Here is a 22479-nt window from a genome sequence, read left to right as displayed (position 1 = left end):
CGCTCTCTAATGTCATTTTAACCTTTGACCTTGAAAAATCGTTATTAGGATTGATTCAACGGGACTTTCGTATATGGGCACGTGTCCGCGTGGGTAATCTCTAAAACATATCCAAAATGAAAAACATAGTTTTGGAGGGGAAATGAGGGGTGGGGAGAAAATGAGGGGCATGTTAACGATCCTTGGGTCGACTTAATGGGGGGGGGTCCCCCGAAAGTCCCAAGTCTCTATCTCTAACCGTTTGGCCGCACAGCGTGACGACATTTCTCAGAAATCGTCTGAAACGTGAAGATTTGTTAAGAAAAGTGGTCTCCGGGGGGTGGAAGGTGGAAATTTTGGGGGGGTGAAAAAATTGAGAGATTATATATACTGCTCTCTCCGTAGAGTTCGAGCAGTAATAAATCATTTGGATTCCGATTACGATTCAATTATCCGTTTATAAGGTTAGAGATGATTTTAGATCATGGATTAGAAGACCTTTGCAATGTAATCAAACTTGACTAATTGGTTTTAAGAATACACTCTCTAGAATCTTTTTAACATTTGATCTTTGAAAAAAAACCTTAGAAAAGTAAAGGGCATATTATTAATCTTTAAGTTTGTTTATGGCAGGGTCCAGGCAAAGGTTAAAAGTCTTTATCTGTTACTGTTTGGCCTCATGGTAGGATTGGTCGGATGCATAATTCGAGCAATGAAAACGTCTAACGAAATCATATTTGCTCATTTTTTCACTTAAACTTTTGTCTTAAATTTTTCTTTACTACATCCCCAGCGCCATATAAATAGCATGATAGATCAGGAGAAGAATTTGGAAGCCAGAAATTCATTTCAATTCAGAAAACAAACAAGCTTACACATAGTCCTTTTTACAAATTAATATTCACCACAAATTTCCTTATTAAGTATTATCAATTATTGACATTCTTAAGAACTTTAACTGCAATTTGAAGTGATTTAAAACATTTTAAGAAGCAGTCAAAATCGTTTTAGGTGGAACGATAAAATTCACTATCTAATCTTTGGAGCTATTAATTGGAATTCAAATAATCTGGAAAAGCTTATTCACTGAAAATTAAAAGTATTCCCATGATTGTCATTACCTCCAACCTTTTAAGATTATTCTCCCGAGGGTTTTGTCGAATCAAAGGACTAACAATATATTGCAAAAATACCACAAAGACTTAATTTAACAGCGTACTGTTATTTTTATTCTATTCTCTTGGACAGTGAATTTATTTGATTTTCATTTTGATTAAAACTACAACTGTTTCACAAAAAAGGGATCTCTTCCTCTTTTTCCTCCACGTTCTTTTTTTTTCAAATAAGAATTTCCAGAACAAAGGATAAAAGTGTTGAGAGAAGAAATATTTCACTTACTTTTCGATATCTGCATACTTTTCCATCTGATACATGTCTGTGAGGAGTCTGGCAATGGGAACAGCTCCGATGGTGTCCTTGAAGAATAGTGACTCAATGGTAGAGGCCCTAATGGCCCTCAGGGAGGGCAAAAGCAGTAAAAGTCGCCCAAAGCGCGTTGGTTGCCTAGGATATCGCAGGCGAACATGATCCGATAGGATACACTGAGCCTGATCCTGAAGCATCTCAACGGGCTGAATGTCATAGAGACGGGGTGTTTCTGCAATGATTTTCAAGCCAGGAAATTGGCATCCTGCATGAATCCCCATGAGAAATTTGCAAAAATCAAAAGACAGAATCTCACCTGGTGAGAAAAGAATAACTGCCTTCATACATCCCACTTCACTGGGATCTGGTGAAATTTGCCGGAAACGACAGAGAATCTCCTGCATTGTCTTCATTTCAGTGAGTGTTGTAGCATCCTGAGGGAGACGATCTCGTACATGAGGACTCTCCAGTAGGGCACCCAAGTCAAAGGGTACACCCCATTGTGCGAGATTGAGCAGAAAAAGCTCCTTCCACGATTCCTGGTTTTAGGGAAAGATAAACAAATCGTGAGATTTGAGACACCCCCCCACAAAATCCGTCGGTAAAACCACCCAATATCGCGCTAAAGCTGCTGAAAAGCACACCGCTATGTTACCCTTTTCACATTGAGCCCTTCAGTCCCCCCAACTGGAGGGGTTTCAATTACCCAAATCTGATTATTTTGTTGTGTTTTCTACCATTAAATGGGTAACTTTGAGAGTTGGAGAGGTGTCTAATGTGTAAAATATACAAAAGGAGATGGAAAATTTGTGTCGAAAAGTCGCGCACACAATTTTCCCCAAGAATTAATCGTATTCTTCGACAGGGAATTCCTCAATTGAGGGAAAATCCAGCACAAAAGGTGGGAAATTTCTCAATTGAATTCCCAAAATTATTTATCTTCAGATGGTTGAAGGGAAGAAAAATCGACTGTATTTGTTAAAAAAAATAACTGCTAGCACAAAATGGCATAGAAAGGGCAATTTTCCAGGACAATGGAACATTACCTGAAGAAGAAGCTGCTGATCACCCTTCGAGAGTGTCTGGAAGGGCACAAGACACCTCACCCACCGTACTGCCATGAAGAGAAGGCGAGCCGTGGTCTCCTGGAGGATCTCCCACGATGGCAGTCGGATATCCATGGTACCCCCGCAAGAGCTAGTGCTGCCTGCTGAGAGGGGTGGAGGCGGCGGAGGAAACATGATGGTGTTATGTACTTGATACTGGATGAACTCCTGCAAATAAACATTGGGGAGGCATGTTGACGAGAAATGCTGTAAAGGGCATTTAGCAGAATGCTAGCTTTGCCTTTTGAAACTGTCCTGGAGTCGCCTTTTTCCTCTTTTACTTAGTTTTTTGCAAAATATTTTTACCCATTTTACCAAATCTTAAGAAATGCATAGTTTTTGAAAGGCCTTGGAATGCATAATTAACTATTATAAACCCATTTTTGTGATGGGAAACATGTTTATGTGGACAAACGTGATATTCCCAGAAACCTCTTCTTCAATCTCCAAACTGAAATGAGCTTTTTAAAGTCTCTTTTCTATCTGGGACTTTTATTGAGGAAAAACTAAACACAAATTCGCAATTTAAATGAAAAGAAAATATATTGCTCATCGTTATATGGTCGCTTGAATCAGAAATTGTGCTAACAGAGTACTTTTCAAGAGACTACCCAAGTAGCAAAAATTAGTAACTGCAGTTAAATTTAATAAGTCCGATGATAAGTTATTCAGTCATATCCAAAGAATTTAAAAGTTATATGATTGAGGGTCTCTCTTTTACCATTTGAAACTCTGGATATCTTTGGTAATTGGACGTAATAATTTAGTAATTTATAATACAGTCCTAGAGCACTTTGAAGGTTATTTAATTGGCTAATCGGGAATTCCGTGTTATCCGAAAATCCGAATTTTGTACTACTGACTTTAAGTATAATACTAACACTCACTTGTACTGTGTTTATTGCGCCAAATAAATTTGTCAAAAAAAAATGTCTAGTACAGCAGATAGTGAACGGAAAAATAGACCTTTCTTGATTTTTTCTCTTTAATTCTTCACGATGTTTCGAGGATGGAGGTCCTCTTTATCAGGTCTACAATCTAGACAGCATTTTCAACAATTTTTAGACTTTTTTGATAATTTTGTTATATTTCATTTTTCAATCTATTGTAAAAAAGTCCAAGTGCAGTGTAGCAGCAGATTTTCCCACTTGTACGTGATTTTTCCTCCGCATTCGAAGTAAGAATGAAAAATTAAATGTAACAAAATTATCAAAAAATTCTAAACATTGTTAAAAATGCTTTGTAGACCTGATGAAAAGGACATCCATCCTTGAAACGTCGTGAAGAATTAAAGAGAAAAAATCAAGAAAGGTCTATTTTTCCGTTTACTATCTGCTATAACCCATTAGACCGAAAATTCTTCCAAAATATGTCTAGCACAGCCTGGTAGAATTACGGTATGATTTTTTTCAGAAAATTTGTCTTAAACGTGAGTTAGGTCGAGCGAGGGCACTTTACCTGAGAACAGTAAAGTGACGAAATAACATTTTTTTTAAAGAAAAATAAAAGATTAATGGGTCAAGTGGTAAAGTACTCGCTCTAAGATGCAAATGACTCAGGTCCCAATCCCCTTTAGGTCACCAGGAATTTTTCTGGCGTTAAAGGTGTTGGATTGCATCCAGTAATCACTTAATTCCACGGAACATGGGACTAACAACCTTATCCCGTATAAGAAAAAAGTGATAATGCGTGTCTAGAAATCTCCTTGCAGGAAGGCCTCCTTCATGAAATGTTGTCTAGCTATTGCTGAAGAACATCACAGTTAAAGTTTAAAATTACGTTGGCACTACGACACTGAACTTATACATATTTTGATTGTTGTTAAACCAGTAAAGTAATCATTCTGTTAACGTAACACGGGTATTTGTTTTTCATTTTAATCACTTTAGTGAAAATCGAATCTTATGGCGCTGGCACACCTTTTCAATTGAGCTAAAATTCAATCGCTTGAAATTTTACCTCCTACTCTTTCAAACTGAAATCATATGTAGCTGTCCCTTTCTGTCAAATGAAAATTCAAATTGAAATTGAAAATGAAATTGAAATTCCAATTTTCATTTGACAGAAAGAGACAAATATATCTTATTTTAGTTTGAAAGATCAAGAAGTAAAATTTCAATCGATTGAATTTCACTCAACTGAAAAGGTGTGCCAGCGCCATTAAAATACAAAGTATTGAAGAAAATGTCAAAAAGTGTATTTCTGCTAATAGAAATATTTTCCAGGATAATAAAATAATATACAAAAATCACAATTTTTGGATCGAGCGACTATATTGTATATACAGTAGACTCTCTCTCAATCGGGCACATGGGGCAAAATGTCATCCTAATTATCGAGAGATTTGGGCATCAAAATCATTATAAATTCCACAAAAAGCGCTCAAATTTTAAGAATCACGATAAAACAAGGGGAAATACAGCGAATTTGAACAAATATGCTTTAAAATCAAACGTGAAAATCATCAACAAAATTTTGCGCTCGATTGAAAAAAAGTCGATTGAGCGAGAGTCTACTGTAAGAATTTATTAAAGAAAACTGAAAGTAAAGCCATGAAAAAACATGTAATGATCTTCGAAAACAAACCAAATACCGTTATCAAATAAACGTTACCAAATAACCAAAACCGTAAGCTGGAAGTTTGGTACCACCATAAAATTAAAATAATAATAAAATTAAGATTTAATTAAAATGAAAGGAATTTGACTTTAATTTGAATTGGAATGAATTTAAAATTGATTTTGAATTGAATTTGAATTTATTAATTTTTAGTTTTCATGATAAATTCTCGTTTTAATAAAAAATTGATTTCATCTAATCAGTCATACTTAAGATTACAGCGCCTCTGATGTTAGTTTTACAAACTTTTCTAGTTCTCTAGAATAGAAGATTATCATGCATTTCAGGCATTTTTCTTGTAAAAAATGAAACTAAATCACTACTACAATCGAGCTTACTAGAAATAATAAATATTTTTTAAATCCTTGACCCAAAAGCATGACCATAAATACATTTTGTATGAATAAAACTTTGTAAGACCATATGAAAAGTCGCAGAAATGCTGCTGATGCAATATCTCGTGCGCGGGAAAACAAGGTGAGGATGAGGTCGAGTACCCGGAAAATGGAGGGGTCACATGAATGAATACCGAGAAGTAAATTCAATGTAAACACTGGGAAAATCGCAGGGTGTGGGTGAAATAGGGAAAGAGAAAGAGAGACGTGAGTACCTGGCATTTGTCAGAGCTCATGAGGATGTCGAGGAGGCCATTCTGGGCTGATGACGCGAGTCGATTCGCCACGGTAGCAGTCTCTGCGGCCGGCTGTGGACTTCCCAGGCCCTCAGACGACGAGGGATCAATGCTGGGTGAACTCTTGATCGTATGCGTGGGTGAAGGTGAGAGGTGATTGATGTGGCTGAAGAAATCGCTGGCACGCCCATGGCTGGCCAGGTCACCGTACGTGGGGCACATTTTGGCTGTATCCAACTTTGGTGTTGGCTGCAGCAGAGCATGATGGATTGTGTGATGGGTAATGGGAGGGAAGGGCGGGGGTGGCTTTGTCGTGGGGTGCATAACAGTGGCTTGGGCAAAACTCGGCTGGGAGTTTGTCAGATGTGACGAGTAATTGAATGACGCTGACACATTTGCCATGAGCGACATCGGAATGTGCTGCTGGATATGATGGTGCTGCGATGCTGGCTGCAATTTCGGCTTCCTGGGACCACGCTCATGTTGAACCGCTTCACGATGTATTGGGAGGGTTGAGGAGAGAATATCACTCAAAGGCATTTTTATTGTTCAGCCACCGGAGCCAGGAAAATCAATTAAAATCGCGACTATTTTATCTCCTAAGGGAAAAAAGCTTTTTTTTACACTTTTTCCTGAACTTATTTTTAAACTTTTTTTTTCAAATTGCTCAAACTCTACTGAGGGGCTTTACAATCTCTCGATTTTACACTATCTATAGGGGAGACTGGGGCAAAAAGTCACAAATCGAAAATTTCAAAATTCAATATCATCAAAGATAAAAAAATAGCAACTTAATTTTTTTCCACACTGAGAAAAAAAGAGGGTGCGATTCACTTTTTTTGCTCATAACTTTAAAAATTTTTAGGTGTAAAAATATATCAACATTTTTTAATGTTAATTTTACACCTTTTTAAGGGTAAAATTAACATGATAAAGGGTAACTTTAACCCCCAATACACCTAAAAAGGGTAATATTTACACCGATTTCGGATCAATACTGCAGGGTAAAATTAACATTTCCGGAATTTTATTTTAAATTTTTCGGATTTCTCTCAGTGCACATATAGTTTTCGTTGACTTTCTTCAATGTTGTAAGTTTCTTAGAATTCAAACAAGGAATTTAGAAAATAAAAAATATTGAGATTTTTAGCCCTGTTTTGAAATATCCTTACAGCAGATATGATTTTTTATCTATTTAATTTTCAAAATTGATGAACTGGTGAATATTTCCTAAATGATTTGAATTCTTTGAATACGAAGCGGCTATCTATTTTAGAATTTTTCAAAGATTCTTATCTCCAGAAATTCCTTTTATTAAAAATGACCACTTGGGGTAAAAAGTAACAAAAGGTATGGAGCAAAAAGTAAGAAAAACCGAAGCAATTTCTGATGTCTCACGGCGAAAAGAAACGTTACTACCATGTCTCGCCGCTTGTTGTTTGCATTGGTCCAACGACTTGCAGTCTTTTGTTTGTTTTTTTTTCTAAAATTAGCTTAAAAAGAGCTTTTCTTCTTCAGATAGAGAAAACGCTGTTTTACAAAGGTGTAGATGAATAAATTTTCTATGAAAATATGTTATCTACACAGAAAAAAATATTCTGTAAAATTGTTCGTAAATGTTTGTGAAATCCTTTGGAGGACTTACGAAATGCTCGTGAATCGTATAACCCACAAACAAGTTCGTTAAAATTTTGTACTTTTCACAAACATTGTTCGTAACATGATCACTTGACGAATATTTTTTGTACTTTTACAAACATTTGTTCGTAAATGTTCGTAAACACACAGAAAAATGTTTGTAAAATTTCGTCATTTGTTCGTAAATTTTTGCCAGACAAACAAAAATTTACGAACAAATGACAAAATTTTACGAACATCTACGAACAAATGTTTGTAAAAGTACTCTGAAAAAAATGTTTTGTCAAATTAACAAGACAAGTTTGTAAAAAGGATGTTCTTCCATAACGGAATATGGAAAAGTTTTGGAAAATCGGCGGCCAACTGGATCTTGTTAAAAGTTTGTCAAAAGGGTGTTTTTCCATATAAAATGCAAGAAAAAGTTTTGTGAAATTGCTAAATAACATCCTTTTGACAAAATTTCAGCAAAATACATTTGTTCGTTTAACAAGACATTTTTTTCAGAGTACAAAAAATGTTCGTCAAATGACCATTTTACGAACAATGTTTGTGAAAAAAGTATAAAATTTTACTGTGTGTGTGTTTTTTTTTAAATTTAGGGAAGCCCGTTATAAAGCAAATCAAATTGTGATAATATCCCATTCTTGGTACAGTTTGCCCCAGCATGTTTGAGAATGGTCACAAAATTATCTTTTAGAAAACAGCTCGATAAATGTATTTCCTTACAAAATAGAAGAAAATAACTTTCACAAAGTTGTAGAGCGGTAAATTTCCTATAAAACTGCGCTAATTAGAAATTTCTGGAGCACACGGGTAGCTTTTAAAAAAAATTAAATATCCTTTTTGTGACTTTTTGCCCCAGTCTCCCCTATTCTACATATTTTTAACCCTTCAATGGGTTATATAATATTTTGAAGTAATTTTGCGAATGTGGCATATTAAGAATTACACGTAACATTATTAATCTGCATTATCAAACAGACTAAACGGTGTAAGATATCGAATTAGGATGCTCTAGTGACCCCTACTCTCATAAGTCGGTCTTAATTGTTCAAACGACGCCCTATTTTGATTTCTATTTTTTTTTTAGTTTTTCAGGATTTTCGCATTTATGTATCGATTTTTAGCAATTCCATCTATTTTCAAAGGTTTATCAATTATGTCAGACTATTATGTTTAATTAATTCATTAATTAAATTTTTAATTAAGGTCTAATTTTTAGCGCGTATGGAATTTACTTTAATATGGACATAAATTTTTTCTACTACGCTTATAATTCCAACCATTTCGATATAAAAAATACTATATTATAGTATTCATAATCGAAAAGTTGTACTTCCTTCCGGAAAATCTCAAATCCTGAATCTTTTCCCGAGTGTCGATATTTTTGAACCCACCACCAACTATTGTGCAAGTTTTCTCTAGGGCGATTTTTCCCGAAGAATAAATTGGGTAACAACACACAGAATGTTACAATTCACAAGGAAACTAAGAAGAGATTAATTTAATGATGGCGTGAGATCTGCACCAAATGTTTAACATGATTGTATTTGCGTGAATAATACATTCGGGTGCTTCATGTGTGCGCGCCTCCTCTTCCTTTTTCACCACTGCAAAATCCCATCTTCTAATGTGGGATATTACTTTTGAGGAAATTATCACGCTAAGTGCTTCTCACTGTTCTAAGAACTTGGCTTCTTCATTTTTAATTCAACTCCCAAATTCTCCTCAGACCATTCAATTTCCGTTGGATCAAAAAAAGGGTTTCGGTGTGAGGGGGAAAATTCTTCGTCTTTTTTCTTATTTTGACTACTCACCATCCTTGTTCATCGATGATTGAAAGCATTTAGCTAGACGGCAGGCCCGACATTGATTTCGATGTGTCTTGTCGACTGGACAACGTCCCTTCATCTCTCCTGTGGCTTTGCACGTGTAAATTCGATTTCTGTGGATGCTCCTCTTAAAGAAGCCTGAACAACCATCGCAACTGTATATACCGTAGTGCTTACCACTACTCCGGTCACCACAGACTTTGCAAGGAATATCTAACAATCGATCTCCTGAAAACAGATGGAAAACTCAATAACACCTCAAAAATTCTTATTTCGGAAAATTTAAGCCTTTCAATGTTTTAACTTTTATAAAACTTATATTAGTAATATACTTCTAACTTCTTATAACAGTTTAGAGTAGAAAATTAAGTTTATTTAAAAAAGTTCTCCAGCAAATTATTCAATTTTAAAAGCTTCTTATAGGAATTCGCTGCACTACAAATCGCACTTTTCTTGTTAAAATGTTTGCTCTTCTTTGTCACAAGTACAAAAGTTTTATTGATTCAGATGACACGTAGGGTAAATTAAGCTAATTCAAAACCTGCTCCAAATGGAAATTTTTCGCTACTCCAAATGGAAACGTCATTATTTTCGTGATAAATACAGTACACCGAGAAAAATTTTATGGGTAGTATTAATGTTTTTCTGGGTAAAATCAAATGAAATTATGGGTATTTTGGCCCCAATGGTAGAATACATTTGTTTCTAATGTTTTATTTGATTTGAATACAGACGACTTTTACTTCAAATATTTTTACATTTGATCTGAAAGGCAGTAATCATAGCCACAACAAATATATTTGTATTTATTTTGAATGGCACTGTATTTGAAAAGAAAACATGTCTTTTAAATCAAATACATTTGCACTTTATTTCTAAAGTGGATTTTAAACACTTTCATGGGTAGAATCAAAAATTTCTGGGTAACACTACCATAGTTTCAATAGTAGAAATATTTGTTTTAACTACGAGTTACCATTAATTTAAATACACAATGGGTAAAATTAAAAATTTCCTTGGTATATTTAAATGTTCTTTACCATAGATTCAATGGCAAATATGTTTGCTTTGATATTCGTCCACATTAATTCAAATAATATCCTCGGGTAGATATAACAGTACCAGGGTATATTTAAAAAACTCTTGCTATGATTTCAAAAATAAATTTATTTGACATAAATAATGTGTATTCACAATAAAATTGTATTACATTAATTTCTATGGGGTGTTGCACGACTTTCTAGTAGTTTCGTGAAGTCTTCTTCTCAGCTTTTGGATGTATGCTCTTCTGCTTTCTCCCAATAGTGTTTACCAGTTTCAGAAGAAATAAGATACTTCAAAAGACTGATTGTCTTTTGCCCCGTAAAGATAAACGATGACATAATGAAATCTGAAAGACAGAAAATAAAATTAAATGGAATTAAAAATCTGAATCTATATGGTATCTATTGAAATAGCGGAAATAACTATTGAAAATAGAGTGGTGGAAATAATTATTGTCCTATCCCATATAGTAAAGAGAGGTAATCCGGATACTTTTCATAGAGTGCGACTTTAATGCTTGTTTTTGGACTGATGAAATATTTTTTCCCCATTCCAAATCAATAGAATTATTCTTTGTTTAATTTAGAATCATAATAGAAATAGAATTTTAGCAATAATATTGATGAAAATTAATAAAATTACGATAATATTAATATATGCGCAAGAATGTTACTGCGACGCTTTTATGTAACTCCGTTGAATTCGATCAAACTCGGATGCTCATTTTAAGGAAAAGTTTAATGCATAAAAATGAGAAAATATTATTTCAAAAACATTTTTTTAGAGTTTTATTCCATCAATTTATTTCATTAATTTATTATTTAATTATATATATTTTTATTTATTTTAAGATTGCACTCAATTCTTTAATTTTTCCTCGGTTTTCTTGGCTGACTTCCTTCCACGTTTTTTCTTTTCAGCTTCAATTGGCATTTGAGCCTTTTCCTTTACCATGTTTTTCTCCTTTAGTTTTATCTCCTTTTCTTCTGCCCTTATTTTTTTGTTCCTCTCTCTGGTCAACTTCCGTTCAGCAATTTCTTTCTTTTTTTGTAAATCCTGCCTCAATTTTTCCTCCTGTTCCGCGATAATTTCCTCGGAAGATACAATATACTGGTGTTTCACATTGCTGGCTTTGACCCTCTTCTTCTGACGACGTTTTGGAATTTCTCCTGGCCAGAAATAGCATTGTTTTAGTGTGTCGAAGATCGGTTGAGTCTCAGAAGTTACAGAGAGTTGGTTTCCAGGGATGACTGGATCATTTGAAGGATTATTGTCGGTGGCCTGATCGTGCTGGTTATTGATAATGGACTCCTCTGAATGTTGGAAAACATTTTTTGGGAAATAAAGACCAGCATAGAAAAGTGGCCCATCGGGCCCATCCATCCAGCCACTCTGTGGTGACGTTCCCATTTTCCATTTCTGCGTTGTGAATGGCAATTTTGGAGTAATGTCAGTTTTATGAACAGCCATTGGAGGAGCAAGTTCGCCAGTAGCTGACACCATGAAGAGTACTGTGATACATTGCTTCGGTCCTGAATTTTTAAGAGATGGAACTACACGTGAACCTCTCCTGGACAGGACATTTCCATCTTCCGGTGTCAAAAAGAAGGCACTTTCGTCGCAATTAAAAACACGGTCTGGTGAAATGCTCAGAAGGTTGTGTTCTGTGAAATATCCAAGACAATTCTGAAACCATTCCGTGAGGTCTTCAGCAGTAATAGTAGCTCTTTCCAATGAGAATGATTTTGGCTTGCGCATGCTGAGCTCTGGATGACGCTTAAGAAAATTCCTGAGCCAAACGTCTCCGGGTCTTCCAGCTGTAAAATGGTTTGGAATTTTGTAGACCTCACAGATGAGTTTAACGCTGTCCGGAACTTGTTCCTTCCCGATGGGATGCCAGCCATCCGCACATCCCAGGATTCATTTGACAAGTTCTTTTTCCTGTTCTTTTGAAAGAATTGTTGGCCTGCCATTGGGGCACTCCTCTGGGTATTTGCCGGTCAATTTGTTGTGCAGTGTTGTTCTTGGGACATTAAATGTTTTGGATGCATATGCTATGGTAGAACCATCTCGTACACACTGCAAGGCATTCCTAATACCTTCCTTAGAGTCGGGCTTGTCCTTATAGGTCTTTTCTTTTGTTCCCTTTGGCATCTGAAACAGAAAAAGAGTCCTGAACAATGCAAATTCTGAACCAAAACATTGACTTTCATCGCATCCGACATGCATCGAAATGTAAACATTCACAAAAATCACTTATTTCTGTATGAATTATTAATATATTATCAATAAACTCTTACTCACCTTGTAGATCAATAACTACACTAACTTTTATTAATAATTTTGATTGCAAATAATGTTTTATTATATAGAAAAAACACTAAACTTTTTCCAGCGACGAGCTGTCAACAGCAAAATTTTCTCAGAAATTAAATTTTTAGTACACAACCCAGCTGACCCGAGCTTAAAAAATATTTCTTTTACCCACTTATTAAACCGATAAAAATATAATTTTTGGTTTTTCTTAAAGTAGAATAGTTATATTATGATACTGCAGTAATTAATTACAGAAATAAAAATATAAATTATATTTTAACTGGATGTATCGGAGTTAAATCGGTCGCGGCATCCGAGTTTTGCAATCGTCGGAGTTACATGGCCTTACTATAATCTTTAAAAGAACCCAACAATAAGTCTCGAAAAAACTTATACGTATAATATGATGTCCTTTTATGTTAATCATAAAAAATTAATTTTGATTATAGAATCTTGTTTTCTCAAAACTTTAGTAGAATTTCGTTTTTTATTCTGGTGATAATTATAATTCCAGGTAATAATTGTAGGGCTACAGTATTTATTTTTCACCAATGGCGGTTAATAATTTTTAATAATTCAATGTAACTTACTTGATCAGTGGTAGTGCTCCTCGTCTACTTTTATTACAGCGCTCACTTTTCTAAGTTGTGTTTTGCAGATTTACGTCCTTTACTGTTTGCTCTGAGTTCTGCTGCTATCTGCGAATCACTTTTCCAATTCCATGGAAAAGACAATGATTGTCCTTTTCCCAGTGAACGGTTCAACGGTTACCACGATTGATAAAAGAAAGAATAAAAATAAAAATGAAATTAAAAACTTTTCCAGTATGATATTTTCCAAAGCGATAATTGAAAATACATATTCAACATAAATAAGTTGATATAATTAACATTTTTATAATAAAAAAATTATGCGAGGTCCAATATTTCTTTGTAAAGATCAATGCTAACTTTCACAAATTATGTAATTCTTATTGCATTACAAAAAAAATCAATTTTCTTACCTTGATACTATTTAGGTCTCTCCTAGATGGAATTTTTGAAGAAAAGTAGTTCGATAAAACAGATATGGTGATAATTTTCCAGCTTCTGCTCACGGACGTTTCCAATCAACAATGACTTGCAATCAGGATGATCGATTGAACTTGAACAATATCGAAAATTACAAATCGTTAGTAAAATATTAAATAATAAAAAATTCTTACGACGAATTTTAAATTTAAATAAAATAATAAAAAGTTTGACATTCCATTTTAGCTTAAAAGAAGAAATAAATTTAATTTAATTTACCGAATATGGTTAATACTTTTCTGGCAAACATTTTTTTACTTACCCAATCTAACGATTTCCAACACTTTATCAAATTTCTTTGTCGATCACTTGATGATTTTTGCAACTTTATAAGTTTACTTATCCACTGTAACCATTTTTTAGTTTTTTTTTTCATTTTCAAATAGATTGGAAATAATTTGTGTGACAACTTTTCAACTCAGCGGCTTCTTCAAGACTGACTCGTTTTAATGTTTTCCGTACTGATGGAATCAGTCATAGATCTGAATGTAGTTTCCTTTTTTTCAAATACTTATGCTATTGATTCAAAAAATAGTATTAGATTTGATTGGTTTTTCATTCTAAATAAATATAAATTTCATTCAAATTATTAATTGTTATAATCAATGCATATAGAAAGTAATATTATTTATTTTATGCAAATCACGTCATTTGAAGAACACAATACACTGACCCTCGTGCATTTGCGTTCGTGCGTGTACGCCAGCCAAATATTAAATTTTTGGATGATTTAGAGCGAAATTCATTCAATTTTTTTAAAATGAAAATTTAAAAAACCTAATCAATAAGAATGCTTTAATAATTGGTATTTACCTTATTCTTTATAACATAAGTAAGTTTCTTAGGCATGTTTAAGAGAGATTCATGAAGAATTTTTAGCTCAATCCGCTCCCTCTACCAAAATTTCAGCCCGATCCGTGCTATAGAGCCGGAGCTAATTAACTTAGAAAATTGGAAAGTTTTCTTTTTAATTATAGCACCCCTAGCTGTAGTTTTACGAACTTATGAGAAAAAGAGGGTTTTTACGAAAATGTGAAATTAGTTGCAAATGACATGTTGTTTCATTTGGCTAAAGTTTAAGTTTAAATAATAAAATGTAATTATTTTTACATATTGTATTCGATTAGAATAAGTAGTTATTCACTTAAAACGTATTGATATTTATGATGAAAGGAATTTAATTTTCACCCTAATTCAAATGAATAATTTTTCAAATTATGACGACTGCAGTAAATGTAAAAACCACTGTTATTTATATTTAACGACAAAAACCATTCGTATCAAATATTTACTCAAAGTTATTTCATTTTTACATTTAAATGAAATGCATATTTTATACAGAAAAGTTTCTCACAATTCAATTTAATACCTGGTCATTTAATGTTTAGATAGAAAAAAAAATCATTTGAAATAAAATTTTGAAACAATTGTTTAAAAAGTCTTTTTCATTTGAAATAAATACAGATAATATTAAGACGTAAACAAAAATGTCAATATTAAATTTGACCCATTAAATAAATGCTTGTTGCATTTGATTTCATAAAACAGTACTTTTAAATCAAAAGTAAAATTTTATTTTTGACAACACAACGTTGCACATTTAATATAAATGTGTAGTTTTTCATTTTCAATGTATAATTGTTATTTTTAACATATATTATCTTTGATTCAAAAGCTGAGGTATTTATTTCAAATATTTAAACATTCACGCTAAAAGAAAAATTATTTATTCTCCGTATGAATGCACAAATATTTGAAATTATTGTGATTACTTTCAAAATCAAAATTATTTCGTTTGTATTGAAAGAAAAGTCAATTGATTCGAATATTTACCCAGAATTTTTAACATTAAATACAAAATATTCAATTTAAATAAATTCCATTTTTCTCGGTGTACTAATTATTATATTTATATATATTCTATACCACAGTTTCATTATTTAAAAAATTAAAAGTATACCTTTCACCATCGAATTTTTCATCGATCGACCATGTTTTCCAGTGAAAAACACAATGAGGTGACTGTTGTTTATTCGTTTTGTTTAACATTTATGTCATATTTCTGGCTAATTTTAGTTAAATTAGGTGCTAATCTTTATTGTTAACGGTACGTGAAGTTTTCAAATGAAATAATTACCTATTTCGTGAACAAAAAGGGTTTTTTCTGAAGTCTTTGCAAATGCTTCAATAAAAACCCCGGAAATATGATTTTTTTTAGAGAGATTTTCTTATTGTCTCCCTTATAGACCAGGAATAAGAACAAATCCTGCACTCAAGAGCAACTCAACAAGGTTGTGGAAACCTTTCGTCGCAGTTTCACTTACACTGTTTGTCTCCAATTACAAACATTCCCTTGTCTCCAATTGGATTAATATATTTCTAATAGAAGCATTTTACGCTCGCGTATTTTTCTTGTATTTAAGAAGTCTTATATCGAAAGAATTTTCACTAAATAGTAACATTCTAGAAGAGCTATGTCCTCTACACACTAGAGAAAATTATGTCAATATTGAAGAGTTTTTCCTACACAAGAATAGGAAATTTGTTTCAATATGGACATAAATTCCTCTAGTGTATAGAGGCCATTAAGGAGCAAATTTATGTAATTCTCTTCAGAAAAATATGAACTTAATGTGTTGAATCTTCTGTCAGAGTTAAAGCGTCTGGAAATGGTTTTGAATTAGGGCATTTACCCTACTCCACTGTATCAAGTATAATTTTTTGTCGATCAGCTACTGTTTCAAAACAGAAAAAAAGTGTTCCAGGGGGAAGTGGGGCTATTTTGAGGTGCGGGGCTACATTGATAAGGTAAAATGCCCTCAAGTTGACAGGTTCCTCATCAGAATCGGTAGCTATTTATTCAATTTATTTACATTTTCTATAGTTATTAAGCGTAACATTAAGATCAATTGCTAAATAAATAATACGAATCAGTGACAATTTCATAGAAATTGACCATAAAAACATTCAAAAATTGAGCACCTGTCAACTTTAAGGCACTTTGCCTTATACGATTCTTTCGTATATTCTTAAACTTGGGCAATATATTTATTTTATTTAGTGCCACAATTGTTATGTAGACCTAAATTACATTACGTTAAAGTCCAGTACAATGTAGCCCCACCTTTATCTATGATTTGACACGAATTAATTCTTAAAAAATGTTTTTTAGTCTTACAAGAATAATACAGAACAGGCTCTAGGAGCTTTAGAACGAAAACTAAAGTTACTTTTCACATAAAACAGTATTTGCTCAAATAATATCCAATAATTGTGCACACCTTTGTTAATAGGGCACATATATTATGCTATATAACTATATAGTCATTCGAGGAGAGTTGGAACAGTGGGAGAGATGGACCACTTCGCCTCCTGCCTACACCCTATGTACGATCTCCATCTCATTTGAACTATTTGTGCCCTTCAACATTTCGCCATAAGAATACGCGTATTTGGGGGTTGAGGAGAGATGGAACTTAATAGTTTTGGCAACACTTCCAGTGTGAATTTTGGTCAATTTTCTCCAAAATCTTTTCAAGTAAATCTTAGAAATTATTTTCCCTAAATTTCTGGTAAAACTGACTTGATACACTCAGCGAAATTGCCATCGAAGTATATGAGCCACATATTTCACAAAATAAATCATTTATACTGAAAAAATAAAATAAACTCCAATAATTTCAATAAAATAATGTTCATGACTAAAATCATTTCCCTCCTATTCTAAATTAATAAAATAAACTATAAATATTTTGCTAAAATTAGAGGGGTGTTCCATCTCACACGCAGTTTTTTTGAGTGCCCCAAAATGCAACTTTTTTTAAGTCCTATTTTTCGAAGTGACTATTTTCATTTAGACATTTCTAATATTGGTATCTTAAATTCAGAGTCTTCAACTTCAAATGATAAACCAGTGAGATTCGTCTTTGTCTCGCATTCAAAACGTATCCGCAATATTTAATATAAAAAAGGTGTTACATCTCTCCTCGAATGACTATAATTATTTTGAGTGTTTATTTTAATCACAGAACACTATTCCACTCTGGTCCTTAAGACAAAAGTTCTTTTGATTTTAAGTTGTATTTGTTGTAAAAATTTCTTAAGATATCCAAGAACAATGGAAATTACATGAATTTAGACTACTCAATATCGCTTAGATTTTTTAAGGTGGTTCACTAACTCTTTAAGTGCTCTAATTGTCCATTTCGTTGAATTTTTTCTAAGATTTCATTCCTTTTACTCAAGTTAATTTTATTTTAAAATGATTCAAGACAAAGTGAATTGTTGTAAATCAGACTAAATGGTGCAAACAATTTTTTTTTCTTAAGTTACCGTACAAATGAGAAGTGAAGAGCTAAATTTGATCAATAATAAAAAAATGTAAAGAATCTCAACTAATTATGAGCAGTAAAATAATCATGTAAATTTTGATAAATGAGAACATAAAGAGTTTTTCATATTCTGTAAAAATTTTACGTATTTATTGATATAATTGAATTAATGTTTGTTAATAATCACACACCAGCAATATTTTATGACTAAGGATTTTTCGATTTTTCGATTAAATCAGAATTAAATATAGAAAATTTTGCGTACTTTCAGAATCCGGTTTTATATCAAGAAGTTTGTAGGGGGAAGCGGGGACCTTTTGAAATTGGGATTTTTCACCTATTTTTAAGTAAAATTGAGCCTTATCGTGATATAATTTAGTTGCACAAACAGATTGAGAAGCTAAATTATATGATGATAAGACTTAATTATATTTAAAAATAAGTGAAAAATCCCAATTTTAAAGGTGCCCCACTTCCCCCTACTGAAAATTTTCTGTAATTTTAGATTTTTCAAACCCTTGTTTACTGTATAACTGGCGTTTTCAAGATTTTTTTCAGAAATTGGTGAAGTCCGATGACCGTGATGACCGATTTATACTTTATTTATAAATCAATCAATATGCCTTTTTTGTCATATTGATTCCTACCTCTACAAATTAAAAAAAAACAGTGACATTTTTGGCGCCAATATCAGTTCCAATCTTGGTGGAAACACTTCAGGATATGTGGGCAGAGTTCCTTCTGACATTTTGGAAAAATTGATCAACAGGATTCCCCGAATCTGTGAGGCACTTATCAAAGCTAAAGGCAAATTCTTCAAGGACAACTGAATTTGATGATTTTATTCATGTTTTTTTAAATAAAATAATAAAGTAAAACAAAAGAAAATGCAACAATAATAAGAAGCAATTTGAAAAATAATAAAAATATATGAAAAAGTAGAATTTGGCCTGAAAATTTTAATATTCAAAGAAAAAACCCCTTTCAGAACAGATCACACCGGAAACCGATCACAATCCATATCAGAAATATTCCCTCGGCATTATTTTCAGTTTTTCTGACTCTTAATAATATTTACTAATAGTATTTAGCTTATATTAAATGATTATTAAAAGATTAGATTAGTTTTAGAATGTGGGGCTACTTTTGCATTTTTGGTCCAAAAAGCTAATTTTTGACTAATCCTCAAATTATAAATTTTTTAGCCCATGTATTTTCTCAAATCTTGTTTAAAATTGTTCTTATGTTTATTATATGAGACTATTTCAGTCAATAAAACTGGATATTACAGCGTTTTCGCGGTCCAAACCAGGTGTATTTAAACTTACGAAGGGTGTATTTAAGGTTTTGAACGATAGTGTATATATACGTATTTTAGTGGAAATGCAAAATTACGAATTTCAATAAACGCTAAACCACATTTTTAGTGTGTCAGAACTGGAATTGGCTATTATGTACGACCTTAGTCGTTTCAGGACATTAATCGTAGCCTTGTGCAGCGCATAAAGTCACACCTATGGTATCCAAAATCGTCTAGTTTGTGATTAATATCATGTGCGATAGATCCGATAGATTCAAATGGGATAAGCTATGGGAAGGTTTGTTTAAGACATTTCTTGTTAAGTCTTCTTTTCAGGAAATGTGTGATATGGGACTAGCTATATTAAAATCTAATTGTCTCTGGTCAGATTAATTAAGAAACGGGAAAAATAAAGTGGTACATATTATTACTAGTACGAAACTTCCGTCTTACAAAGCTTCAAAATCTTCTGTACTGGACAGACCTACGACTCAAGCCAAGAGACGACTTATCGAAATTATAATCAAAATAATGATTAGATTACATTCCCATCAGTTTACCACTAAGCCATCTAAAGCATTCCTCTACAAAATTATACTTTGATGTTTTCGATTTGATCATCAAAGAAACGATTTAACTTAGGAATCTAAGTGAAATCTTAGTGAAGAAATCTTAGTGAAATATACTAAAAATTCATTCAAAATCTGAATTGCAAAAAGAAGAAAAAACTTTAAAAATCAATATTAAACTCAGGGGCATGACGTATCCTATGTTTTCCATTTTTAGCGTGCCGAAAAATCTTTTGAGTCTATTAGCTGTTTTCTGTCATGTAGAATGAATTAGAAAATAATATAAATACAAAATTAAAGTTAATTTAATATAGAATAGGCAACCAAAAACCTCAAATTGGCAACCTACGCAATTTTGGAAATATATCGTGAAATGTGTGCGAAAACAGGGAAAAATTTACACTAAAACTGGTGGCATTTTTCTGAGATAATGTCATCGCCCTGATTAAACCTAATTTTCTCAATTATCAGAAATTTAAAAGGATGTTTTTATTTTCAAGTGTTATTCTATATTATCGTAACTGTTCTACCACTTGAATAAATTGTTACTCCCTCCGTTCCGAAATAAGTCGTACGTTTGGGGAAAAATTAGGGATTAAGGAATGGTTTCAGAGAATGTTTTTGTTATTGGCAAATATCTTGTGTATGAACTATCCTCCATGTTCAGGGATAATATGAGGATCCTATCACGATGGTATGTTGAGGATTCGATATGTTTAAGTTGTCCATTTTTCGCGTTTTTTTCAAAGAGCTCCGGTAGATAGTTAATTACTAAAAAATGGACTGTGATTAACATTACAGGATAGAATTTGTTCTAAATTTTTAGTATGCACAAGTAGAACTCAACAGTTATTACCGATATGACATTTTTTATTGCTCAAATTTTGCAGAATGAGCAATAAAAAGAATATCCATTTTTTATGTGTTCGAATATCTGGATGCAAAATGGTGAGAAATAGGGATTTGGGACCTTCAGAGGACCCCCCAAAAATTGACCCTGGGACACTTTATATGTTTCTCTAAAACATATTCTGAATTGAAAAAAAGAAATCGCACGACGTGTTTTCGAGCAATCCCAAAAAACATGATTTTGAAGGGAAAGGGAAGGAGTGGGGGCAAAATAAATAACATATTAATGTTCCCAGGGTCAACTTATGGGGGGGTCCCCCGAACGTCCCAAGTCTGTATCTCTCACCATTCTGCATCTATGTTAGATTGAAAATAAAACGCCAAAAATAAGACATTTTTAAGACATTCATTCCTCAAGATACCATCAAGACTGGACCCCAATTTTAGTACTGAACATTAGCAATAGTTCTTTACAAGAGATAATTGTTGATACATAAAACATTTACCAACAAACTTTCCATTAATTCCAATTTTTCCCAAACGTATGACTTATTTCGGAACAAGATTTTTTCCCAAACGTACGACTTATTTCGGAACGGAGGGAGTATTAGTTTTGAGATACGCAAGAGACACTCAATTTTGCAAGCAACACTAATTTAAAAAAAGCTCTTCTTTGAATTTTAAAAGTCTCTCTGGATATTATAAAAAGGATATCCAAACAAGAACAGAAGCGTAATGTCTGCTCAAACCGTATAATTTCAAATGGCTAGAAACCTTTGAAATATTTGAAACGGACTTTTGATACACTACGAGAATTATCAACACCAAAAATCTATTTTTATCAGGAAGGAATAGATAAAAGTCGGAAATTAGTAGGGAAAAAAATAAATTGAATTCCCAATTTTTGCATTTCGCATTAAAAGATTGTGAGTGTAGCTTTTCGCTTGTATTATCTCACTCCCTGTGACCTTAAACACACGATTATGTCCAGTTCAACACGCTTTAAATCTCATTTGGGTGATTTTCACAGACTGATGCCACCCATGAAATTATATCCTCTGGCCTCCAGCTATAATCCCTCCACTCAACCCCGTAATCCTCAGCTTACACCGTCATGCACTATTGCACATTTTTGCATTTAAAATCAACACGGGACATTTTGTAACACACGTAGCACTTGGCGGAGAAAATCCGGGAATTTGTGTTCCACACGGGAGAATTAATTATTTAAAAATACGCTGAATTTTTTTTCCTCAGGGTGGGATAATGTTAAAAAAGGGATATAGACATGGATAGGCTTTTAGATGTGGTTGATATTTTTATTTTAGGGAGCGATCTTTTATTACCTGTTCCCATTTCTCCTCAATTCACTACAGTCACTTCCACCATAATCCGGAAAAAAAGCTCTAGTTCACATTTCACAGATGCACACACTTTTTAGAGTCACTTCGTTTTTTTTTGTGGTCAGGATGAAGCAAATGAGTAACTTGAAGTAGAAAATTAATTCCTTACTATGTGCTATTTTAAATAAATTTACTCTGGGTATATTGAGCTTTTTGGGTGTTCTGAAGGACTCTTCTAGTCAGGTGGATGATTGTGAGATGGAGAAATGCCAAGGCAAGACTGGTGAGAGTGAAATTTGATGGTGTTTTGAGTTTTGGTAAATTGACTTCCGCCCAGAAGAGTAAGGTAGTCAAAAACGGACACCCCTATCGGAGACTGATCATCTAAATATGACATTGTGTCTTACAGGGCGTGGCTTCTGGATGG

General features: G+C 33.1%; 1 protein-coding gene across 2 annotated transcripts; it reads right to left on the bottom strand.

The window, feature by feature from the left end:
- Positions 1–1185: 1185 nt before the first annotated feature.
- LOC129806916 (protein dissatisfaction) lies at positions 1186–22386 on the bottom strand. 2 transcript variants are annotated; one of them, XM_055855771.1, is made up of 6 exons: positions 22056–22386; positions 9216–9458; positions 5740–6251; positions 2451–2678; positions 1721–1943; positions 1186–1669 (listed from the first exon to the last, which is right to left on the bottom strand). In XM_055855771.1, the coding sequence occupies exons 1-6, from the start codon at positions 22063–22065 to the stop codon at positions 1374–1376; spliced, it is 1512 nt and encodes a 503-aa protein (XP_055711746.1). In that variant the 5' UTR covers positions 22066–22386; the 3' UTR covers positions 1186–1373. The 2 variants fall into 2 exon arrangements, with proteins under 2 accessions (XP_055711746.1, XP_055711747.1); XM_055855772.1 differs by having other exon boundaries at positions 1186–1636; positions 22056–22363.
- Between the last annotated feature and the right edge of the window lie 93 nt (positions 22387–22479).

The sequence above is a fragment of the Phlebotomus papatasi genome, chromosome 3 (genome assembly GCF_024763615.1).
Source record: "Phlebotomus papatasi isolate M1 chromosome 3, Ppap_2.1, whole genome shotgun sequence".
In the NCBI taxonomy this organism is placed as follows: Eukaryota; Metazoa; Arthropoda; class Insecta; order Diptera; family Psychodidae; genus Phlebotomus; species Phlebotomus papatasi.
Note: the sequence above shows the minus strand (reverse complement) of the source record. Positions and strands in the feature narration are given on the sequence as shown.